The sequence below is a fragment of the Symphalangus syndactylus genome, chromosome X (genome assembly GCF_028878055.3).
Source record: "Symphalangus syndactylus isolate Jambi chromosome X, NHGRI_mSymSyn1-v2.1_pri, whole genome shotgun sequence".
Lineage (NCBI taxonomy): Eukaryota > Metazoa > Chordata > Mammalia > Primates > Hylobatidae > Symphalangus > Symphalangus syndactylus.
Genome location: NC_072447.2, coordinates 31,097,987 through 31,123,748, shown reverse-complemented (window position 1 = coordinate 31,123,748; position 25,762 = coordinate 31,097,987). Strand labels below are relative to the sequence as shown.

General features: G+C 40.5%; 1 protein-coding gene across 7 annotated transcripts in view; it reads right to left on the bottom strand.

Annotated features, from left to right (window-relative positions):
* REPS2 (RALBP1 associated Eps domain containing 2) overlaps positions 1 to 25,762 on the bottom strand; it is a 207,737-nt gene that overhangs the window by 146,373 nt on the left and 35,602 nt on the right. For all 7 annotated transcript variants that reach the window (XM_055267321.2, XM_055267322.2, XM_055267326.2 and 4 more), the window contains exon 2: positions 4,040 to 4,163. In XM_055267321.2, coding sequence (XP_055123296.1) covers positions 4,040 to 4,163 — 124 coding nt within the window. The remainder of the gene's footprint in view (positions 1 to 4,039; positions 4,164 to 25,762) is intronic.

Below are 25,762 nucleotides of genomic sequence, written 5' to 3'. Positions count from 1 at the left end.
TAAAAGGGTATATATTAACTTGGAAAAAACTGTTAGCTAACAAGTAATTCTTGTCTGACGGCAATGCAAATACCTTCATCTTAGAAAAAAGGACAATAGCCAAGTTGCACTTGTATTACCCGTAAGGCGTTAATTAGCTTTATACCTAATTTAGCAATTCTATTCCAGCATCCTTTCTTTCTATGACTATAAATAAATCTGACTCTCTATACTTTCTTGAGCCAGTTTTACCATATGCTGGTTCCTTCATGAATTGATGAATCTGACAGAACTACTTTCGGTAGGATAGTAGGGACAGACTCTGAATCCTGAAGGTTGGGAAGGAGCCAGCCAGGGGAAGCAGAAAGGAAAAACAGATCCCTAGGAACCCAAGACCGCAAGATAAAATGGGCATATGGCCTGCAGCAGGAAAGAGGTCACCCAGAAATGGCTAGAAGGCCACTGAGACTGGGGAACAGGTAGTGAGCAAGGGTTTGAGGTTTGAGATGAGGATGGAAAAGTAGGCAAGAACTAGATTGTGTAGGGTGTTACAGATCAGTGTAGGGACTTTGAATGTTTTACAAAATACAACAAGCAAACTACTGGAGGGTTTAAAGGAAGAGGATGGAATAATCTGCTGTGTATTTTGAAAAGATCACACTTTCAAAAGTAGGAAAAGAGGCTGGGTATGGTGGCTCATGCCTATAATCCCAGCACTTTGGGAGGCTGATGGAGGAGAGTCACTTGAGTTCAGCAGTTTGAGATCAGCCTGGGAAACATAACAAGACCCCCATCTCTACAAAAAGACATATATACTAGCCAGGCATGGTGATGTATGCCTGTAGTCTCAGCTACGCAGGAGGATCATTTGAGCCTGGGAAGCAGAGGCTGTAATAAGCCGTGATCATACCACTGCATTCCAGCCTGGGTGACAGAGTGAGGCCCTGTCTCAAAAAAAAAAGTTAGGAGGCTGAGGCGGGCCAATCACTTGAGCTCAGGAGTTCAAGACCAGCCTGGGTAACATGGCAAAACCCCATCTCTACAAAAAATACAAAAATTAGTAGGATTAGTAGGGAGTGGTGGTGCATGCCTGTAGTCCCAGCTACTTGGGGCGCTGAGATTGGAGGATCCCTTGCACCCAGGAGGTCAAGGCTGCAGTGAGCTGTGATTGTGCCACTGCACTCCAGCCTAGGTGACAGAGCGAGTCTCTGTCAAAAAACAAACAAACAAAAAACCAGTGGGAAAAGAGAGATCACAGTAGAGAAGAGAGGAGGGGCTAGGATGTCAATCCACTGTGGTATCCAGGTAAGTAGTTGAAGATTGCCTGGTCTAGTAGGGACAAAGAGATAGAGGCAACAGGGAGTAAGTTTGGAGCCACATTGCTAGGACTTTTGATGGATTCTATTAAGGAGTGAGAGAAAAGGAGGAATCCAGGGTGGCTGCTGGGTTTCTGGCTTGTGCAGCTGAGGATGGTGGTGGCATTTACCGAAATGGGAAGGACTAGGGATTAGAGGGTCACGCACATACACACAGGTGCATGTTATTCATGACATAAGGGTATCCACCCACAACTCCCTGGGTATGACGCCCTGGGTGTGACAGGGCTAGCACAGCCTTTCAGATTAGGTTCTCACAGAGTGATCTCTTTGGCCTTCAAGATTTGTGTCATCAAGCATTAAGCTAATAGATTTCAAGCAACAAACCGGAAAATTCTAAGTGGCAGCTCAAAGTTTGGCCCAATCTTGCCCTAATTCTTATTCAACATATGCTAACTGGAAATAATTTTTATTTAATCAATCTTTAAATGGATTAGTAGGGAGTGGTGAAGGAAAATAATTCAGAATTAACTCTGGGCATATATAAACCCTCAGAGGTAAAAGGCAGCAACCGGGTTTATAAAACAAAACTGAGAAAGCCTTATATTTGTGATAAACTGTTAATCCTTTACACAAACGATAACTTCAACAATCCTGCTCCCTGCCCTCAGGAAATTAAACTGTCAATCTGGGCACAAATCAGGTAAAAGACTTAGGTCTAACTTAAAATAAGTAACAAAAGTGTCAAAAATTTATTCTGTATACAATAAAGCAGCTCTAAGTTTTCCAGAAGATAAAATTGGAAGATACTATAAGAAAGGTTAATGATCATTTACAATGGAATAAAAACTATCAGTGCCTACCACAAATCCAAATTCAGCGTGATGCAACTTTCAACTAATCAAAGCAAATAACCGCTATGCCTTGCAGCAATGAATACTAGGCCTGCCTGTCAAATGACACTCCATCAAGAAACCTATTTCAAAGAACCAAATTCTGTCATACCAAGGGATGCCTTTCGAGTCCAATATTTTTCCCATTCAGAAAATATTCCATAACAGATTACTGTCAGCATCTTACTAAACAGGAAAAATTGAGACAAGGCTATTTTGCATAGAAATTAAGAGCATGGGGACCAGAAGTAGATCCTGGCTCCGAATTCTACTAACCTTATGTTCTTAGGTAAGTTACTCAACCTCCCTAAAGTTCAAATTTCCATACTTGTAAGATACAAACAACGGCAGCACCATAGCAGAGACCTGCAGTGTGCAGCCATAACCATAGTAGAGACTTGCAGTGTGCAGCCACAGTAGAGACTCACAGTTGTCCTCTCCTTGCAGGCACAGGAGAGAATTGTGTTCTCCCACCTGCTCTGCGTTGAAGCGGATTAATGTGACAAGTTCTGGCCAACGCACTGTGGGCACCAATAACTTCAGTCATGTCTGGGCCAAAGCATTTAACCGCTAAGGTGAGATACTCTTTCCCTTGGTGTGGCGATTATGGGAACAGGTGTTGTGTTGGAGGTGCCACAAGATGAAGCAGCCGGGATCACATGGTCACCACATAGAGGGCAGCTGCCCTAGAGGGTCACCCTGACCCACTGCAAAGTGGAAAATGAACCTCTGTCTTGTTGAGGCACTGAGATTGTGACATTTGTTATCGCAGCTTATCCTAAGCAATGCAAACTGACACAAGTACCAAATTTAGTAGGGTGTCATGAGGATTAAATGAAAGTGTCTGGCACAAGCTAGCCCCCTGATAAAGATTCGCATGATGACTGCCACCTCCTGATGGTTAGTGTGAAGGTACTGGTCTTCCATAGCCAGCCATCTATGGCAATCTTCTCAGCCATTTGGATTGTCCTAGGAGGTTTCCATGGGCTCACCATAAATCCTGAATCCACTTGTATGTCTATCAGAGACTTCACAGGACAGGCATGAACAGTTAAGAGGTTTTTAACCTCAGAATAGGAAAAAGAAGAAAATTTCCTACATACCTGTATGGACATATGAAAGTAATCTGTATCAAAGTGAATTTTCAGAGGACCTTGGCACACCCCTTGAATAATCACCTTTTTTAAAGGTGATTTTTAAAACCAATCCTGAGGCAGCAGAAATACTGCTAATAGTTGGGGGCTTTGCTTTTTGTTTAAATTGTAGAAAGTGCTCAAGCATATAGTGGGTTGAGGGCGGGGATGGCAAGATGAGAAAATATTAAATCAGAACCTTAAGAAGATAAATTCATTCTGCCAAAACTTTGGTAACACCCAAGTACTTACTAGCATCAGAATAGCGCTTTGGAAACTGAGAATTAAAGGCTGAGCACTGGCAGGGATGGAAAAGAGAAAAGGCATAGTTCCACTCAAACTCCCTTGTTACTCCTCCCCTAATCCCTAACAGAGCCTTCAATAACATTATAGATACCTCAAGTGGAAAATTAAACTCAACGTGATTATTTGCCACAGGCTCTAGAATTCCTGGCCCAATCTCATCCTGCTAAAGAATAAAATCTATTTTAACTGCAAATCAGTTAAAATGAACTAATCTCAGGTTACTCTCGGAATTTTCCCCATTTAAAAAAGAAAGAAACTAAGCTACCTACCTGCTAAGTTTTCTTATTTTGTTTTGCACAAGAGTTGGAGGAAGCAAGGAGAAATTCCACAAAAGTTTAAACCCATTAAAAATGGCTCTCATAAATGAGCAACTCGCCATGGACAATAAAACATACAAATGTGAGATACTCACCACATTTAATACTCTCTATCCGCACCGGGAGGCCAGATTGTGCTGCAGCAATTAATTTCAGGGCAATGTAAAACTGTGTTGGACCAAAATAACCAACCCGCTTTGCACCACACAGTTCTGTGATCTGAGAACAGACAAGAAAAACAATGCTGAACACCCAATTTCACAACAGGAAAATGAGACAACATACATGATGAAATCTCAAGGATTTCACCTAGTGGCTAACCAAAAAAGTCCCTTGAGAACCTATGTGTGCCCACTGGTCAATTTCCTCTTCCTTTAGTTTACAGGGAGGTTTTTAATTCAGATTACTAAATTCTACCTACTCATGATGTTTCAGAAGTGAGCCACTGATTATTTCTCCTCTTCCAAAGAGAAAAATAAAGGTGACAAAGGATAGCTGTTGCTCTAGTTACAAAGGAGAGTGACTTTTTCAGGGAGTGCATTCTAATGTTCAAAGTCTAGAAAGTCACTGGGGTGAAAAGAGAACAGATTAGTCATTACCACTATTCATGGATTATTCTAGTTTATCTAAATTAAAAGTGAATTAATTATTTTTATAAAGTCCTCAGGCAAAACAATTTCCTAATCTTGGAAATTACATCTTGGGTGCTCAGTTCAGAGGAACAAAAAAGTTCTATATACACATTTTTCAAGACATTGCAATAATTGTCAGTTTCCATCCCATCACCTGGAACAACAACATCCTCCTCCCCACCTAGATTGAAGGCAAATGTTACTTTTCTGTAGCTCCTTTCCCCGTCCCGATACAATATGTTTTCCCAGCGTATTCTCAGAGTACTCTATCCAAGTATCTATTAATGTCCATCACATGATACAGTGTCTTAGACTTGCTTCAAAATAAAAGGGGGAAGGGAGGAGGTGGGGCATATGGGTAAAACAAGCATAACCAAGAGTTAGTAATTGTTGAAGTTTGGTAATGGGTTCATGAGGGTTCAATATCCTATTCTCTGTACTTTTGAAAATCTCCATATTCAAGTTTTTTGTGACTATTTCCAAATGTATCACATTATAATTAATTATCTGTTTATCTCTGCCTCCCATTAAAATGTCTTCTCTTCAATGACAGGGGGCAACTTCCATTCATCTCCTAGCATAAGGATAGGCACCCAAAATACAGTCAACAAATTCTCAATCTAGTGAATGAAACCTACCCTCAAAAATAAAATGTCTCTGAATTTTATAATGTAGCCCTTACTGTGAATATATACATTACAAATCTTAAGATACAGACTATCCCACACAAGGAAAAAAACACACCAACAACATTAGTGTAGTTCCAACACTGAGATAGTTGTCTTGCAGAATAACTCCTAATATTAAGAAATTGTAGGCTGGGCACAATGGCTCACGCCTATAACCTCAGCGCTTTGGGAGGCCTCAAGGAAGATCGCTTGAGGCCAGGAGTTCAAGACTAGCCTGGGCAACATAGCAAGACCCCGTCTCTATTTTAAAAATAGGAAAAAAAAAGAAATTGTAATCCTTGGTATGTGAAAAAATAACAACTATATTTTCAGTGAGTGTTAATCTACTATCAAGTTAACTTTCAGTTGCTCCTTTACCATAACTACCACATCGAACTGGAAAGCTCTTTACTACAGGTAACTGAAATTGCTGGTAAAACATTTATGGTACTTGAAGACTAATACCTTAATCTGACATTAGTAAACGGCCTTATTTACCTTGAAATCTGTCCCTTGGTCCCATATCACCACTAGAATCATTGCTTTGGAGCCAAAGTAGAATATATACACATACGTGAGTTAAGCCCATAGGTTACTTTCCTTGCTCTTTGTACACCAAACCTCCAAGAGACATACCAAGAACATTCTGAAATAGTCAAGCCTCAAGGAAGAGAAAAGAATTATAAACCTTTGGAACTTACACATGGACTTCTGAATCAAAAAAAAAAGGTTAGTTCTGAAAGGTTTTTTTCATTCATCAAGGTTCAAAGTTTTCTAAGTTTAAAATCTCCATGGAAAAGCTGTAAGTTGTGGGTAGAAATGTTTAATGGTATCTAAAGAAAATAAGGTGAAAAAAAAAGTTTATCCCAGATACTCAATTAGTGGAGATATTTTATATGATTGATCCTTCAAACAGTCCAAATCACTGGGCTTTCCTCAAAATAAAGGGGAAAAAAATGAAAAGATTCCACTCCTCTTCTTTAGTCTAAACTCTAAACCTGTAACACTCCCAGCTGGATCCAACTCCCAGCTGGATCCATCTTAGGTTACACATTGTGCAAATTCCTAATACAGAATAAGAACCTATGGAGTAGTGTTTTCGCAGGTGGAAGGCAAGAGATGAAAAAAAGGAATAGATTAAATCAACTTCCTTACAGCTTACAGATGTACACTAAATGGCTGGGATGCTGGATACAAATCAGAAAAATTCACCGACCATTTGGGAGAAATCTGAACAAAGTTCTAGAAGAAGGTTGAAGGCCACTAACATAGCTTCCCTCCTACCTAATTCTGTAAGATTAGGCGACTGTGCTGAGTAACCAGTCTACACATGTTCCAGTTTGCCTGAAATAATACTTTCTTTCCTGGCTGAAATGTAATACATTTTCAGAACTGTTCAAAGGTTTAAATAAGCTTCTCTCGAGTATTATTAAAGGTTTCCTTAGAAAGATTTGAAAATGTAAAAACTCCTAGTGGGAGGGGCTGGAAGAATTCTCCAAGAGCACCCCATTTTCTACTCTCCCTCTGCTGCAGCTAGCAAAATCCAGATTCTTTGTTCTCGCCTCGACTGTTTCAAGTCCTGTCTCCAGACTCATGCACCTTCACACACCAGCTTCTACATTCCCTCCGTGACCTCTTATCAAAACCACATCACCCTCCAACTTCAAAGGGCTTCCAGGACTCTTCATGCCCTTCCTGTGAAACCAAGCATGGCTTCTGAGGCCCTCCTGTCTGGCCCAAACTACCTTTCCAACATCGTCATGTCTCTCTCCTCCCCACCCTGCAGCTAATTAAGACTTTAGTCACACCAGATGCCCATTTCTTTGCCTGCCAGGCTCATTCTTCAAGTCACCTCAAGACCAACCTTATCTTTGAAACTGTAGTCAATTCCACATGGCATGTTCTCTGCATTCCCACAACACTTTTTACTAGCTTTCTATCACATCCCTAGCCTTGCAACACAACACAATTGGTATTTTGATAATTATCTCCACTGTAGCCCATCTCCTTTCCCTATGCCCCAAGTACCCAGCAGAAGGCAAGGGTATATTCTTATTATTTGTATCCCCCGGGGACTCATACTTTACTGTGCCTGCTATATGCTCAGTAGCTCAATAAATGAATGTTGAATTAGTCTTCACAGCCTGTTGCGGCAGAATCTTTCTTCTTCCCCTCCTCTTGTATTACTTTTACAAGTAGCTGCTAAATTGGCTTTAGTCATCTCACACCATATAGCGATAAGAGTTCCTGCAGGAATGTAAGAGAATATTAATTTCTCTGTTCCCTTCCTGCTCAGCTAAGAGGGTACCGGTTAGGGTCAAGGCGTAAGGAAAGGCATCCGCCATTCTTTATCCTGGCCCTAGCCCTCATAGCCCAGGAGAATACTTCAGTGATGCTCCAGCCAGTCAGAACTCCAGAGATGCACCTCCTTCTACTCAGCACAGCCCCAGGGGGTGTCAACCCTGCCCAAGCGGGCAAACTCAGCAACAGAAATACAAAAGAGAATCTGAAGTACATGCTTACAAATTGTACCTCAGCCTCTCAGGGAACAGCTGAACACGCCGGTCAACCTCTATGCTGGGTTTTCCTTTCCCATTCATTTATACTTTAACATTGAAGAGAGACTTTCAGTCCAGAGGGACATGGGTGAGCTACTCAAGAAAACATGAACCCCCATATCTGATTACCCAACATTAGGCATTATAGTATATGCCTAAGCCAAACGACACTGCTAAAGAGAGGGCAGACAGGCAGTGCTGAGGTGTGATTTCAGAGAATCCTACCAAAACCTTAAAGTACTTGTTAGTTTAACAAGTTTTGATTGGGCACCTCCCTATCAAAAGCAATGTGCTGAGTGCTATGCTAAGAACTGAGCAGCAATGCACAGAATCACCTATTCTACATACACACACACTCACACACATTCTCTCTCTCCCTCCCTCCTTCCCTCTCATTTTGCCAAACCATCTGAAAAGTGGGTTACAGACACACCTCATGACACACCACCCCTAAGTACTTTACTATTCACCTTCTAAGAACAGGGATATTTTCGTACACCACTGCACCATCATCACCACACCCAAGGAAATCAACTTTAACACAATATTATCATACAACATGATATGGTTTGGCTGTGTCCCCACCCAAATCTCAACTTGAATTGTATCTCCCAGAATTCCCACGTGTTGTGGGAGGGACTTAGGGGGAGGTAATTGAATCATGGGGATCAGTCTTTCCCATGCTATTCTTGTGATGGTGAACAAGTCTCATGAGATCTGGTGGGTTTACAGGCATTTCTGCCTTGGCTTCTTCCTCATTTTTCTCTTGCCACCACCATGTAAGAAGTGCCTTTTGCCTCCCGCCATGATTCTGAGGCCTCCCCAGGCATGTGGAACTGTAAGTCCAATTAAACCTCTTTTTCTTCCCAGTCTCGGATATGCCTTTATCAGCAGTGTGAAAACGGACTAACATACGACGTATGGTCCACATTCACATTTCCTCGATTATCCAGAAAATGCCTACAGACCTGAATTTTCTTTTCCTCATCCAGGATTTAGTCAATGTTGATGCACTGCATTTTTATCTTATTTTCCCTTAGTCTCCCCCTAATCTAGAACAATCTCCCTTGGTTCTTAATGACACTGAATCATTTAAGAATCCAGGCCAGTTGTCCTCAGAACATCCCATGTTTTGGATTTGTCTGTTTTCTTGTGATTACATTAAAGTCAAACGTTTCTGGCAAGAACACCACACAGGTGATACTGTGATATAGTGAGAGGTACACAGCAGTGAGGGGCGCACAATGTCAGAACATCCCACCATTGGTACCGATTGCAAAGCTTGGCCATTTGATTAATGTGGTGACTGCCAGATCTCTTCATTGCAAAGCTATATTTTTACATTGTACTTTAAGACCATGCGAGTGTTCTATCCCTTGAAAAGTCAGCTTTAAAATCTGTTAAATACTAATTTTCTAGGCAAGTCTAGCTAAATTATATCAGCATCTACAGAACTAGAATACTAATGCAAAATCATAAGGATGGGGGTAATATTTATTCCATGAGATAGGTGTCATTACACCCAGTTTATACACAAATAAACCTTCCCAACTCAGAAGGTTAAGTGATATGTTCAAGGTCACAAATTCAGAGCCAGTACTCAAACCTACATGCACCCAGGTCCGAAGCTCATGGTCTTTCCATTACATCAGTGGTTGCAAAACTACTGCTCATGGGTCAATCCAGCCCACTGCTTGGTTTTCTGTGGCCCACAAGAAGAAAACAAATGGTATTTACTGATGAACATTTGCAATCGATTTGATGAAAGGGAACACTATTCTTTGAATCCCATTAAGCAAAATGTTATCCCCAAAATAAGAATGCTGTTCTTCTTATGAGTAGACCTGTATTACCAAAAAAAACAGTCCTCAGTTATTATATTTTGAATTTTGTCAATAAAAAGCTTGTAGAAGTTTATTTTTTCTCTTGTTATAGAATTACCTATGTAATATCTTTGATTCTGCTTCTTGGCCTGCAAAGCCTAAAATACCAACTGACCCTTTCCAGAAAGAGTTACTAACCCCTGCCTAACAACATGCTACTTCCCTGGGCTATAGTTTATATCCTTTCAGATACCCCCAGTAGCCATGTAGAAAGTGTATTTTCCTGAAATAATCAACTGCACTAGGTAAATGCCAACTTAAAGACTGCAAACACAGCCATATGTGGAGGCCCGTGCCTGTAGTCCCAGCTACTTGGAAGGCTGAGACAAGAGGATCACTTGGGCCCAGGAGTCCGAGATCAGCCTGAGAAACATAGTGAGACCCTGTCTCTAAAAAAAAATTTTTAAATAAAAAATAGTGAACACTTCCATGAGAAGAAAACACATGTATTCACCTTCTTCCTCAGCCCCCATTTTTCACCCATTTATATACATTTGTTTAAATTTTTCAGGAGCTTTCAAACAGGAGCTTCCTATGTTACTATAAACTTTCATGGCAACCAACCAGAGCAAGTGGATGCCATAGTTCAGATATTGGCAAAATCTATGCAATAGTTCACACACTAGAAATAAGATTTTGCTTTTTTAAAGAGAAAAGGTGTTATAATTCTTTAGAACCATTCTTTGAAAACATCTTTATGCATTAGTGAACACATAACAATCCAAGATGTAAGCTACTCCCACATTGCAAATCAATTTTGGAAGCAACATTATCTTTTAGATACCCCAAGATGCCATTTAATTTAGGGCTAGAAGGACTACAATAAACTATAAGCCAAATCCAGTCCAGATGCTAAATATAGTCTATATTGGCATAGGTTATGGCCCAGATCTGATTTGTCAGCATTCTTGGCCCAAGGCCCAAAACTCATCCCAGTAGCAGGGAACACTCAGCCTGCCACTCTGGCTCAGATGGAATCTAAAAAAGGAAAAGACTCTGGGCAAAAAAAAAAAAAAAAAAATCAGGAACATCACTAGTGGAAGCAAGGATCAGTATAGCATCCAGAAACCATTTGGCAATATCCATAAGAATTACAATTTACCTTTTGATCTAGCAATTCCACTGCTAGAAATTTATATTCCATTTTACATTAGCAAAATGACACATGTATATGGTCATTAATACAGTATTGCCTAAGTCACAGACTAGAAAACTAGAAAACACTTAGAGGTCTACCATCTAAGGTATTAGTTTAATCAATTGTGGTTGATCCATACGATGGAATTCTAAGCAGCTCTAGTGGACATTTGCCATATCTGTGACTGTCCATCATATTTTGAAAATTATTTCTCTATTTGCAAAAATTTCACCTATTACAAGTCCCACTTCCAAGTTTAAAAGTTGAGAATAAAATTCCCAGACTCTATTGAAGCTAAGATGCAAATGTGTCACCTAGTCACCACTAATCAGATACATCCACACCAGACTTTGCTTTAGAAGTGAGAAATGTAAGGAAAGGGGCTCTGCTCAGAGCTTCTACTTTTGCAGGTGTCACTGCTAGGTTGCCTTCCTGGTGGAGCAGTGGAGGTAGAGGCAGTTGCAGTCAAGTCAAATACCTAGCATCTGCTGTTCAGTGGAGGCAGCAGCACAGGTGGCTTCCACTTAATGCTAGTACTATGTGTGTCTTGGGGCTTTGTTTCTGGGCACCCGGATGCTAGCCTGTTCCTCCAGCCCACCAAAGGATTCCATGAGTTACCTAAAATCCGAATCCCTTTTTGGCTTAACCATCTAGGGTGGATTCAGTTGTCTGCCATAAAAACCACCAACTAACAAAGAGGAAGCTCTTTATGTGCCAATACAGAAAAATCATCATGCTAAAGTGTGAAAAAGAAAAAAAGCAAGGTGCACAGAAAGCAGCTGATATAGTAGGTGTCATTTCTTCTAAAACGGGGTTGAATATAGATGCATTTACTTATGTTTTTATAAGCCATCTCCAGAAGTTGAAACTAACAAAATTGGCTTCTGGATGCCTCCAGGGAAGAAATCAAGGTGGCTAGGACACAGTGGGGACAAAGAGTTTATTGGTTATTATTTTGTACCTCTTCAATTCTGAATCATGTGGATATATCATCCATTTATTTTTTTAGACAGGATCACGCTGTCATCGAGGCTACAGAGCAGTGGCACAATCACAGCTCATTGCAGCCTCAACCTCCCAGGCTCAAGTGATCCTTCCGCCTCAGCCCTCTGCAAATAGCTGGGACTACAGGCACGTGCCATCACACCTGGCTACCTTTTTGCTTTTTGTAGAGGTGGGGGTCTCCCTACATTGCCCAGGCTGGTCTTGAACTCCTGGACTCAAGCAATCTGCCTACCTTGGCCTCCCAAAGTGCTGGGATTACGGAAAAGAGCCAACACACCAGGCCATTATTATCTATTAAAAATAAAATTAGAAAAGTTGTAAAGAATACAACCTAACCGCAAGTCAGGAAGAAATATTATAAACATACCCCAGAACCATTCCCCTTCCATCTGCTATGATTTCAAAACAAAGTATCCAAGTGGGTTTGAGTCCCATTTGGGTCACCAGGATTTTGTTACCCACACAATAGGTGGGTTCAATCACCTGGCAGGTTACAGTCCAATGACCCCAACTAAGGAGGATATAACGACAGGGTTTTATTACTTGCAACGAGGAAGGTGCCTCCCCAAACAAAGGTGAAAACAAGGCTTTTATTGGGCTAGTTAGCTGAGTCATTGTACACAGAGGTGGAGTAAAGGGAGTGCAGGCACCAATCATGCTTCTACATACATGTATAGAAAATGGCAAATAAGCTCCTTCCTGGGTGGGATTTTTAGTATGGTAATGAGGAGAGTTCACCAAATTCATCTCCAACTCAGGCATCTCTGGATCCAAATGGGCTTTTGCTTTTCCAAGACTGTGCTTCTACATGGAACTTTTTGAAACAAGAACTCAAGGTGCAACAGTTAAGCACACTGCAGCCTTGAACTCCTGGGCTTAAACCACCCTCCCGCCTCAGCCTCCTGAGTAGCTGGGACAAGAGGCATGTGCCACCGCACCCAGCTAATTTAAAAAAAAATTTTTTGTAGAGACAAGATAGGTCTTTTTTCACAGAACGTACCCAAAAAACTGGGGAACCCTGGGTTACAGCTGAACAAAGCTTCAAAAGTCTCCACTCACCAAACCCAGATTTAACTCACAAATGCAGTACTCTTTCTTCTAAGCAACAGAACAAAGCAGTAGTTTGCTTTATTAAAACTAGCTATCTTTGTCGAAGGTGGCACTGTCTAGTGCGACTGGGTGACTGTGGAGAAGACACCTGACCTCTCTTTGTCTCATGTACTGGAATTAGCAGTCAGACTGAAACTAACCCAACAGTCCCATAGACAGTTGTTTTGGATAAACATAGAAACTGACCCTTCTGGTCTTAAAGCTTGAAACTTGTTTGTTTTATCTGAGTTTCTTCCTCAGGAAAGGACCTTTCAAAAAAGGTCCTTTTTTCAAAAAAGGACTTTTCAAAAAAAAGTATCAAAGATCTGAAACTCATCAGTCACTGTACCATACACCTCTTTGCCCCTCCTTAGTTCATGTTTTCTTACACATTGTTACATTTCTTCCCTGCTATATAAATCCCTAGTTTTAACCAGTCAGAGATATGGATTTGAGACTGAGTTCCCATCTCCTCAGCTTAAGCACCAGATTTAAGCCTTCTTTCTTGGCAATACTTGTTGTCTCAGTGATTGGCTTTCTGTGTGGCAAGCAGCAGGACCTAGACCAAACCCCTGGTGTTTCAGTAACAAGACAAGACAGAGTACAAGGCTTTTCTGAGATGCACAGATTCTATAAAAAGGAATTCTACAGGTGAAATCTAAAATTATGGTTTCAACCTCTCCTTTTGGTACATACCACTTCTACTTTTTACTATGACTCTCAGTACACCTGCTACATTCCCCTACAAGACTATAAGTTTCTTGAGGGCAAGTCCTGCATTTTAAAAATCATCTTTGCATTCCCCACAGCACCCATCCCATTGATTTCCAACTAGGAAGGTTCATGAAATAAAATACATATGCATCCTGTGTTTTAACTCTCCATGGCATGATGAGAACCCCCACATATGGTGTTCTGTATCTTTGAATATTGAATTATGTGACTCTATCAATCTATTCAAACAAATCAATTGTTTAAAATTTTAAAGGATCAGAGACTCCACCCGATCATAGGATATCAAGAAATAGAACCTCAGGTAAGTCATTTTGTAATTACCTGATTCCACGAAGGAAAGCCAAAGAGAAACACAACACATCCTCCCAGAAATTTACTCAGCCTTTGGTTGGGGGGGTTATATTAAAATCCAGAGATATGTTAAGAAATCAAATAAGAATTAGCATGGTTCTTTTAAAAAAAAAATAGAGATGGAGTCTCACTATGTTACCCAGGCTAGCCTCAAGCTTCTGGGCTTGAGTGTTCCTCCCACCTTGGCCTCCCGAAGTGCTAGGATTACAGTCATGAACCACTGTGCCCAGCTGAGCATGGTTCTTAAAGATGAGAATTCAAAGAAATTCTATACTCAGACTAGCTGCTTTGGTTGCCCCTGACTCCCACAGTGTATTCTCTCCTCTGCTATTGGGGGCTGGCAGAAAGGTCTGGGATAATCAGTATAAAATTCATTAGAAGTAGGAACTGAGGTTCTTGCACAACTGATGGGCATACATAGGCTTGACAGAGTAATTCTACAGATTTTTTTATTATGCACCTAAATTGTTTTTTGGAAAGAGAAAGGATAATAGTGATAGCAGTTGATGACAGTGATCTCTTATGACTTTTGTAAACTAGTCCTTATTTGGCAAGTCAATACTATGGCTTTCCAAGCTGCCCAGCTGGCTGCACACATGCAGGCATGCATCACCACAGGGTCAGGAGTTCCTCGGGGTTGGCACCTGCCTGGGGCAAAACCAGGATCTAACAACTCAAGGGTGAGGAGAGGGGAAGAGGGCAAGGGAATGAACCACTGAGGCACAAAGGAAGCATCTACCCCACTGGTTTAGAAGGAAAGAACAGTAGACTTGGCAGTAAGAACTAACATTTACTGAGGGTAGACTATGTGCCAGGCACTAACTTAAATGCCAGAAATTAATGACATGAAGTAAACACACACACATACAAAAGCAGTCTTCACACTAGAACTGAGTTAAAATGCAATTACAGCTCAGATTACAAAAGAAAATTAGTTTCAGCATTCTGGCCCAGGTTTTGAGGCTCTGCATATCACAGAATTTTTGTACAGCTGGAGGCAGAGAAATCTCAGGTGAACGCAAATGTACTGCCAAATTATATAAAGCTTTAACTGGTTCTGGCAACTCAGACTTATCTCACCAGCCAAAGGATTAGTTTTTCAGACAATTCATTTATTGACATTTTTAGTGCTTTTCAAAAATAAAATTACAGATTGAGGTTATTTGGTATTTTTATAAGTTTGTTGATTTCAGTCTATTCTATATTTTACACACATGCACATACACATATACATATTTATTTTTTAGAGAAGTGAATGGCTAAGTGAGAAGAATAGAGCAAGTCAGGATATTTCAAGTAAATGGAACATCAGTATATTACACATAGATCCTCAACATGCTTCCTCGGGGAATGAATGTGAATAGAAGTTCAGTCTCAGATCACATTGAAGTTCTCTCTCTCGAGCCCAAATCTAAATATATTGAGATTCTCTAGCATAGAGCTAAACTCATACCATAAACATCCATTGTTGGTGGGATAGGCAATCTGACTTCACTAATTTAGTTTCTTTGTAGAGCTCCCAGTGAAGACCCAATCCAATTGTTAAAATAACAAATGCACCTCTCGCCTCTCTGACATTCTGGCAGCTCTCTCTGAAGAAGCTGGCCCTACTCAAAGCTGCCTGCTCCAAGGCACACTAAAGCTGGAGAAGGGCCTTTCTACCCTGTTCATGACTGTTCTCCCAACAACAAGATCTCCTGACAACCAGCACACTCAGGTCCCCTGCATCACCATGGCAAATCCAAACACCTCTAAGGGGCTCTGCCTCAACTAACCAGAACCAAGCCCCAAACCTGTCCTGCTCTTGGCCTTCCTGTGACCTGATAGCCACATTATATTGCAGACTGACCTCTTTCCATGACTGAATCCCCTTTCTGTGTCCAAGCTATACCCATCCATCCTCTTCCCTATCTAGATACTCATCACTTTAAGGCTTGGTCTTCCTCTCATCTGTCTTTGTCCTGCACCTCATCCCCAGCTACCTGCTGACACTTCCCTGATATCCAAATTCCTAAACCTTCCCTACTCTTACAGCTCCTGCCACTGAGCAATGCTTCCCAGGATAGACATCCCTAGAAGCCAGGTAGATCTCTTCCTCCTACCTGGAACCACCTGTAGATACTATTCCATCTCCCCAAACTTTCCACTGACAGATCTGATAAAATCTACCCATCCCCCTAAATTGACAGTCCCACCACAATGCATGAGCTTGGGTCTAGGTCCTTATTGTTCCCAAGATGCTCTATCCCAAGTACAGTTCACTGTCCACAGTTATGAACAAGGTGGAAGGGCCCTTCTCCAGCTTTAGTGCCCTGGAGCAGCCAGCTTTGAACCGGGCCAGCCTCCGCAGAGTGAGGCTGCCAGAATGTCAGGGAGGCAAGAGGTGCATTTATTATTTTAACAATTGAATTGGGTCTTCACTTAATAACTGAGAGAGATTCAACACAAAAAGGGCAAGCCGTGTCCTCAAAGACTTTCTAATCTGGTTGGGGTGTGTGCATCTAAGAAGTTTGAGGGAGATGATCAACATTTATTGAACATCTATTATACATCCTCTAGGCATTATGCTTTTCTCTTTATGAGTATTATTTCTAATATTTAAACGAACCCTATATGGATGGTTTTGCAAATAAGAATTTCAGAGTTCAGAGAAGTTATCAGAGAAATCCTGAAAAACTAGAAACCATCTGGACTGAAAGATCTTGCTGCCCAACAATTTGTATTATAAATGTTACATGAACCAAATTCACTGCGCAATTAGCCAACCCCTTAGATTCACACAGATACCATTCATTCAGTTCTCTTATGTGGCACACTATGCCAGTGAATGGAATCTCCGGGCCCATCAACTGAAAGACACATACTCTTTGTACCTTAGCAGCCAGAGACAGATGCAAGTTAGGCCCCACTATTTCCTGGCCTTACAAATGGCTATCAGCACACATCTGTGAGAGAGAGAGCAGGTGTAAGGGGGACAACCTCAGAACTATTTTCTTTCAATAGAACTTAAGAACAAACCACAATGCTGGCTTCATCATAACTGTGCTGTAACCAACTGAGCTAACCAGAGTATACAATAGAAACTAATGAACATTTGCCATTTTTCTTTTGGCTGCCTGTTATCCGAACCCCTTGCCAGTGTTTATGAAATTTTCCACCTGCTTTCAGCTAAATAACCTAAAAGTGTCAGATTCTCACTTTCCTGATTTCTTTTCAATCAGGGTATGGGCACAAGACCTACGCTCTGCCAGACACCACCCACACAGGCATTTGTTTTTGTTTTTATTATTATTTAAATAGCTTTGGGGGAACAGATGGTATTTGGTTACATGGGTAAGTTCTTCAGTGCTGATTTCTGAGATTTTGATGAACTCATCACCCGAGCAGTGTACACTGTACCCAATGTGTAGTCTTTTATCCCTCACCTCCTCCCACCCCTCCCTCTAAGGCCCCAAAATCCATTGTTTCATTCTTATGCCTTTGCATCCTCATAGCTTAGCTCCCACTTATAAGTGAGAAAATACAATGTTCGGTTTTCCATTCCTGAGTCACTTCACTTAGAATAACGGTCTCCAACTCCATCCACGTTGCTGCAAATGCTATTATTTCATTCCTTTTTATGACTGAGTAGTATTCCATAGTGTATGTATGTGTGTGTGTATATATATATATGTGTGTGCCTATGTATATGTGTATATATACACACATATACATATACATACGCACATATATACACACATATACATATACATACACACACATATATAAAATATATTTTTGATATATTTTCTTTATCCACTCAATTGATGGGCATTTGGGCTGGCTCCCTATTTTTGCAATTACAAATTGCGCTGCTATAAACATGTGGCACATGGGCATCTGAATCAGTAATGAGTGCTGTGAAACAGCAAGAACAGTAGATGATTGTTTTCTAGTTACAGGAACAACATCCAGTTCCAGGAGCAGCCCCACACCTGACGTCCAATGCAGGCAATGTTGGTGGTGTAGGTGGAGGCATCCAATATTCAGTAGCTACCAATTCTGTGAGGTTATCTGGCTGTAGTTCCGGCAGTACTGCCTCCTAGTTGTGCAGTTTTCAAGCCTTGTCCCCGGTCTTCCTGAAGAAAGATGTAGCTACACAATATCCTGCCAATAAACTGCTTTTCCGCTTAGATTAGCCACAGGCAAGTTCTGTTATTAACAGGACTGTGTTACTAAAGATCCTGGGTTTTATAGAGGACAGGTCAAAGGTGAGCCCTGATCATTCCAGAGCTTTCAAACTTGGCTGTATCAATTATCTACTGCTGTGTAACACACCACCCCAAAACTTAAGTGCCTTAAAGCAACAGCATTTATTTAATCCATAATTCTGGGGGTCAGTAATTTGAGCTGAGTTCAGCTGGACAATTATACTGATCCGAGCCAGGCACCACTGATCTCAGATGAGGGTCACTTATGCTTCTGCAATTGACTATTGGGTTGTCTGGGTACCTTCATTTTCCTCTACATAGTCTCTCTTCCTCCAGGAGGCCAGCCAGGGCTTTTTTACAAGGTGGCAGAGTTCCCAAAGCAGCAAGAAACTGAAGCTCTACCTCACGCCTAGGATCAAAACCCACACAAGGTCTTTTCTACTGTATTCCAGGGTCAGATCAAATCAACAGGGCAGCCAAGATCCTAAGGATAGAGAAACAGACTCTACCTCTTGATGGGAAGAGTTGCAAAGTATTATGAGCATTTTGCAATATACCATACCTTACTGTTTGACAAAGAGCACAATGGGGAGGCTGTCACAATAGAGGTAACACTAGAGAAGTTTCATTTATTAGAATTGCATATACCTAGAATCTGTACTCTCACCACTATTTCTGTGAACCATCACCAACTCCAGCCACTGATACAACAATAGCTAACTAGAAGCAATAAACACACAGTGCTGGGCCAGCAAACTCCATAGCCTGTAAACAGTTTGTAAAGGTCAGGCCCTTTGGATCTCTTATCCTGCAGGACGTACTAAAGAGCATGGATTATAGTCATGTATATATAGCTGGTGCCATGTAACACCAGCTCCCTGGCTTTGGCCTCTCTTTCTTTGAGCCTCAGTTTTCCTCCCCACAATACTCAAAAATAACATTTTCTGCATATGAATAAATAGTCTGATCACTTCAGACAGAGGACTAGTTAACATCCCTAAGTTACAGAAAAACCTAATATAACTGGAAGGAAACCTAAAAAGGCTCTGCTCTGAATTTGTTTATTACGATCTTTAAAAAGTTTAACCAAATCCCCCTTCCAAGAGACACTCAAATTGGCAGACCCCACCAACATTTATTTAATTGAAACTAGATGTTTCCTTGACAACTGTTGAACTGAGAAAGGAAAGGCTCCTGCAAGAAGTCTCCATGGAAACCGCCCAGTCCTTGCATCTACCATTCACCTTATACTTTGGCTAGCATTCAAGCACATCAAACCAGCAATAAAAACATAAGGAAGTTGGAAGGGCTTTGGGGCAATGAAGAATGTCTATGTTTCATACAATGAGATTTTTTCCCTGGAAAAAGAAGGCAGAGTCAGTCCAAATATCTAAGGACTCAGATTAAGAAGTCTCTGAATGTTCAACCCATTTTTTAAAATACCCCATGTCTTAGTTTGTTGGGGCTGCTACAACAAAATACCTTAGACTCAGTAATTTATAAACAACAGAAATTGCTTTCCATTCCGGAGGCTGGAAAGTCTAAGATCAAGGTGCCAGCAGATTCAGTGTATAGTGAGGGCTCACTCTCTGCCTCATAGATGGCACTTTCTTGCTGTATCCTCACATACTGGAAGGGGCAAACAAGCTCCCTCAAGTCTCTTTTCTAGGAACACTAATCCCATCATGAAGGCTCTGCCCTCATGCACCTCCTAAAGGCCCCACCTCTTAATACTATTGCATCAGAGACTAGGTTTCAACATAGGAATTTGGGGGAGACACAAATATTCAAACCACAACATCCTAAAAATAATATCAAAAGCATAGTATATTGGTTTCCTAGGGCTGCTATAATAAAGTACTACAAATTGGGTGGCTTCAAACAACAGAAATGTATTTATTATCCCACGGTTCTGGAGACTGGAAGTCCAAAACCAAGGTGTCAGCAGGGCACGTTCCTTCTAAGGGCTGTGAGAGAGAATCAGCTCCATGTGTCTCACCTGGCTTCTTGCAGCCGCAGGCAGTCCCTGGCTTGTAGATGCATTGCTTCAATCTTCATCTTCATAGGGGGTTCCCACTGTGTGTCTGTGTCTTCACCTGACTGCCTTCTTCTGAGGACACTCATCATATTGGATTAGGAGCCCACCCTACTCCAGTATAACCTCACCTTAAATTAATTATATCTGCAAAGACCCTCTTTCCAAATAAGGTCACATTCTGAGGTACTAGGGGTTAAGACTTTAATATATCTTTTTGTGGGGGACACAATTTAAACCAGAACACAGAGCTTTTATATAAGGTATTTTATTTTACCTATTCACTAAATATTTGTTAAAGCCAATTGATAGCTCCACTTATTTTGTGGCTTAATCTAAATAGAAGGTTCATATTTGGTCACACAGGCACACCTAGCTACAATGAAATGTGGGCAGTACAACCTTTACTCTGGGCATCCAGGTGCCCAGCTCAAAACCGGAGTTTCTACTGCAAAAGAGAAGAGAATGAATCTCTCCATCACACAGGCAAAGAGAAGAATCGCTTGGGAAAAACGAGTCTAGTGTCTAGAAACCATGGCCCTTAGGTGAAAACCCACTGCATAAATGAAATCATAAAAGTTAACCGTGCTCAGAAAAGACTTTGGAACTGACATTTAAAAACTGGTTTTTTTGTCTAACAAAAAACCAGAGGCAAGAGACACTCAAAGGGCACACAGTGAAGAACATCCCAAATTAGAAGCACTTGAGGGAAAAAGTCAATCATACACCTAGGCACAGGGACTCACTCACATGGACCCACGTGGCTCCATTTCATAACAAAACTGAGCCAGAATTTCAGAACATCACCAAATACAAAACTTCTTATTTAGCATTTGTGATTCTCTTACTCTGATCTTTTTAGATCCTGGGGTTCTTTTTCTTAAATACGTTTTTAATTAAACCTTTTGAGACAACTGTAGTTTTATATGCAGCGGTAAGAAATGATACCCAGAGATCCTATGTACCCTTTGCCCACTTCCTCCCAATGGTAACATCTTGTAAAACTACAGTACAATATCACAACCATAATGTTGACATTGATACAGTCAATAGAGAACATTTTCATGCCCACAAGGACCCCCTCCATGATGCCTTTTTTTTTTTTTTTCCTAAGACAGAGTCTTGCTCTGTTGCCCAGGCTGGAGTTCAGTGGCACAATCTCAGCTCAGTACAACCTCTGCCTCCCAGGTTCAAGTGATTCTTCTGCCTCAGCCTCCAGAGTCGCTGGGATTACAGGCGCCTGCCACTACGCCCAGCTAATTTTTGTATTTTTAGTAAAAACAGGGTTTCACCATGTTGGTCAGGCTGATCTCAAACTCCTGACCTCAAGCAATTCACCCACCTCAGCCTTCTAAAGTGCTGGGATTACAGGTGTGAGTCACCATGCCTGGCTTCATCATGCCTTTTATAGCCATCCATTTTACTCCTGCCCTTGCCCCCTCAACCCCTGGCATGCACTAATCTGTTCATTTCTATAATTTTGTCACTTCAAGAATGTTATATAAATAGAATCATATGGTATTTAAACCACTCAGGATTGGCTTTTCTCACTCAGCATAATTCTCTGGAGATCCATCCAGATCATTGCATGTATCAGTACTTCACTCCTTTTTACTGCTGGGTAGTATTCCATGCTATGGATATACCAGTTTGTCTAACCATTCAGCCATTGAAGAACATCTGTATTGTTTCCAGTTATGGGCCATTATGAATAAAACTCCTATAAAACATTCACATACTGGCATTTATATGAGCATAAATCTTCACTTCTCTGGGATAAATGCCCAGGAGTGCAATTGCTGGGTCATATGGTAGTTGCATGTTTCTTAAAGCATGCAGTTTCTTAAGGCATGCAGTTTCTTAAGGCATGCACAGGACTTGTATGCTGAAAACTATACAATGCTGATGAAAGAAATCAAAGTCTAAATAGATGGGAAAACATACCATGTTCCGGGTTTCAGGATATAAGATAAACATACAAAAATGAGTTGTATGTTTATATAATATAATAAGTGCCTGTCTTTAAGAAACTGCCAAACTGTTTTTCAGAGGGGCTGTATCATTTTACATCCCATCAGCAAAGTATGAATGATTCCATTTCTCTACAGCCTTGCCATCATTTGATGCTATCGCTATTTTTTATTTTAGCCATTCTTATAGGTATGTAGTGATAGCTCACTTTGGTCTGAATCTACATTTCCCTAGTGGTTAATTACATTGAACATCTTTTCATGTGCTTATTTGTCATCTGTATATGCTCTTCAGTGAAATGTCCCTTCTTGTATTTTTTCCACTTTCTAACCGGGTTGTTTTCTACTGTTAAGTTTTGAAAGTTATTTATATATTCTAGATGCCAGTCCTTTGTCAGATATGTAGTTTGCAAATATTTCCCCCCACTCTGTAGACTGCCTTTTCATCCTCTTATGAGGTCTTTCTCAGAGTAAGTATTTTTTATTTTGATGAAATCCAATTTATCAACTCTTTTATGGATCATACCTTTGGTGTCAGGTCTAAGAACTCTTTGCCTAGCCTTAGATCCTGAAGATTTTCTCTATTTTTATAGTTTTATGTTTTACATTTAAGTTTGTGATACATTTGGAGTTATTTTTCATATAACATGTACTATTTACGGCAAGGGGTTTTTTTTTTTTTTTTGACATATTGATGTTTAATTGACCTAGCACCATTTGTCAAAAAGGCTATCTTTCCTTCTCTGTTTAATTGCTGTTGCAATTTTGTCAAAGATCAATTGGGCATATTTCTGTTGGTCTATTTCTAGGTTCTTTGTTCTGTTCCACTGATCTATACATGTATCCCTCCACCAATATCACACAGTCTTGATTACTGTAGTTATATGTCTCAAAATCTTACAGACTGATTCCTCCTGCTTTATTATTTTTTCAAAATTGTTTCAGCTAGTCTAGTTCTTTTCCCTTTCCATATAAATTTTATAATTATATCTACAAAAAAATCTAAGATTTTGACAGGAATTACATTAAACCTGTATATCAATTTGGGGGAGAAATGATATCTTTACTATGTTGAGTCTTCCAATCCCAGAACATGGTATGTTCCCCATCTATTTAGACTTTGATTTCTTTCATCAGCATTCTGTAGTTTTCAGCATACAAGTCCTGTGCATGCTTTGTTAGATTTATACCCAAGTATTTTTTGAGTGAATGTAAATGGCATTGTATTTTTAATTTCAGTGTCCATTTGTTTCTGGCTAGTATGTAGAAATACAACTCATTTTTGTATGTTTATCTTATATCCTGAAACCCGGAACATGGTATGTTTCCCCATCTATTTAGACTTTGATTTCTTTCATCAGCATTGTATAGTTTTCAGCATACAAGTCCTGTGCATGCTTTGTTAGATTTATACCCAAGTATTTTTTGAGTGAATGTAAATGGTATTGTATTTTTAATTTCAGTGTCCATTTGTTTACGGCTAGTATGTAGAAATACAACTCATTTTTGTATGTTTATCTTATATCCTGAAACCTTACTGAACTCACTTAATTAGGTCTAGGAGTTATTTTGTAGATTGTAGATTTCTTAGGGTCTTCTATGTAGACAATCATGACATCTGCAAATAGAGACAGGTTTTTGTTTTGTTTTCTGAGACAGGCGGTGTCACTCTGTTGCCCAGGCTGGAATGCAGTGATACAATCACCATGGCTCACTTGACCTCCCAGGCCCAACTGATCCTCCCACCTCAGCCTCCCAAGTAACTGAGAACACAGGCATGCACCATAACACCCGGGTAATTTTTTTATTTTTACTTTTGTAGAGATGGGGGTCGCCCTACATTGCCCAAGCTGGTCTGGAACTCCTGGGCTCAAGCAATCCCCCTGCCTCGCCTCTCAAAGTATGAGCAGCTGTACCTGGCCAGTTTCATTTTTTTTTCCTTTCTGCGCTGTATGCCTTTTATTTCCTTTTCTTGCCTTATTGCACTGGTTGGAATTTCTAGCACAACGTTGAAAAACAGTGATGAGAATAGACATCCTTGCCTTGAAAATGATCCCAGGTAGAACCTCAAAGATACAGCAAGAAATGAAGGGAAAATAAATAAATATGTAGATAAATCTAAATTAGGAGTTGTCAAAGTAAAGCCTGCAGGCCAAATCTGGCCCACTGTCTGTTTCTGTAAATAAATTTTATTAGAACATGGGTACACACAATCATTTCCATATTGTCTATAGCCATTTTGGCACTATAAGAGTGGAGTTGAGCAGTTGTGACACAGACTATAAAGCCTGCAGGAGTTAAAATATTTACCATCTAGCGTTTACAGAAAAAGTTTGCTGAACTCTGATTAAATAAACAATGCCTGCATAAAATAATGACGTCTTGTAGAGTTTAATATATAGTATTAAAATATAAGGCAATGACAACATAAGTTAAAAGGAGGGATACGTAGAGTTAAAGGTCTTTGCATTATCTATGAGAAAGATAAAGGTAAACATTAATGCTAATAACTTTTTACCAACACATCCCCCAAACACATCCTCTTAGAAAGTTTAGGTAGAAAAACTTCCATCTCTCCTCTTTCCATTGTTTCTTCTGTGAAATCAAAGTAGAGTCACTCATTCACTAGCATCACTGGGCAGCAAGGTACTACATGTCTCTAATAAATCCCTCCTTAAAATATTTATAAGATGGCCAGGCATGGTGGCTTACACCTGTAATCCCAGTGCTTTGAGAGACTAAGGCAGGAGGATCACTTGAGCCCAGGAGTTCAAGACCAGCCTCGGCAACAAAGCGAGACCCTGTCCCTACAAAAAATTTAATTAATTAATTAATTAATATAAATAAAAATTCGCTGGGTGTGGTGACTTGTCCCTGTAGTTCCAGCTACTGGGGAGGCTGAAGTGGGAGTATCATTTGGACCCAGGAGGTCGCGGCTGCAGTGAGCCATAATCATGCCACTGTATTCTAGCCTGGGTGACACAGCAAGACTCTGTCTCAGAAAAAAAAATCTATAAGGGTACTAGCCAGTTCCAAACCATCCATCCCCTTACTTTTCACTGCTAGGGTGACTAACCATCCTCCCCTCCCCCTAGTTTGCTGGGGACTGAGTAAGTTCCTGGGATGTGGGACTTTTCAGTGCTAAAACTGAGAAAGTCCAAGTTGTCACTCTACTTCCAATACCCCACAGTAGTGAAACAAACTGAGTGGAACTTAGGTAGTTCTTCTCTTTACCATTCACTTCTAGTGAGGTCACTTCTAATGACCCAGTGAGCAGGTCACTTAATGAACTTGAACTCATTAAAATTAAGCGCACAGCCTCACCTACAGGAGTCATTTACAATTGCTCCCCCAAATGATGCCTGAAAGCACACAAACTCCTTGGTTCCTCAAAGGTGCAGTATGTCAACAAGTTAACTGAAATAGAAGAATTCATGGATATCTTGTCTGCCTCTGTTTTCTTGCTTTTAGATCCCAGTGTCCTACTAACTAATACCAGTATGTAGCACGGAAACAAAATCTATTTTAATCTAAGAGAATTGGGAAACTTCCAAAGAGCACTGA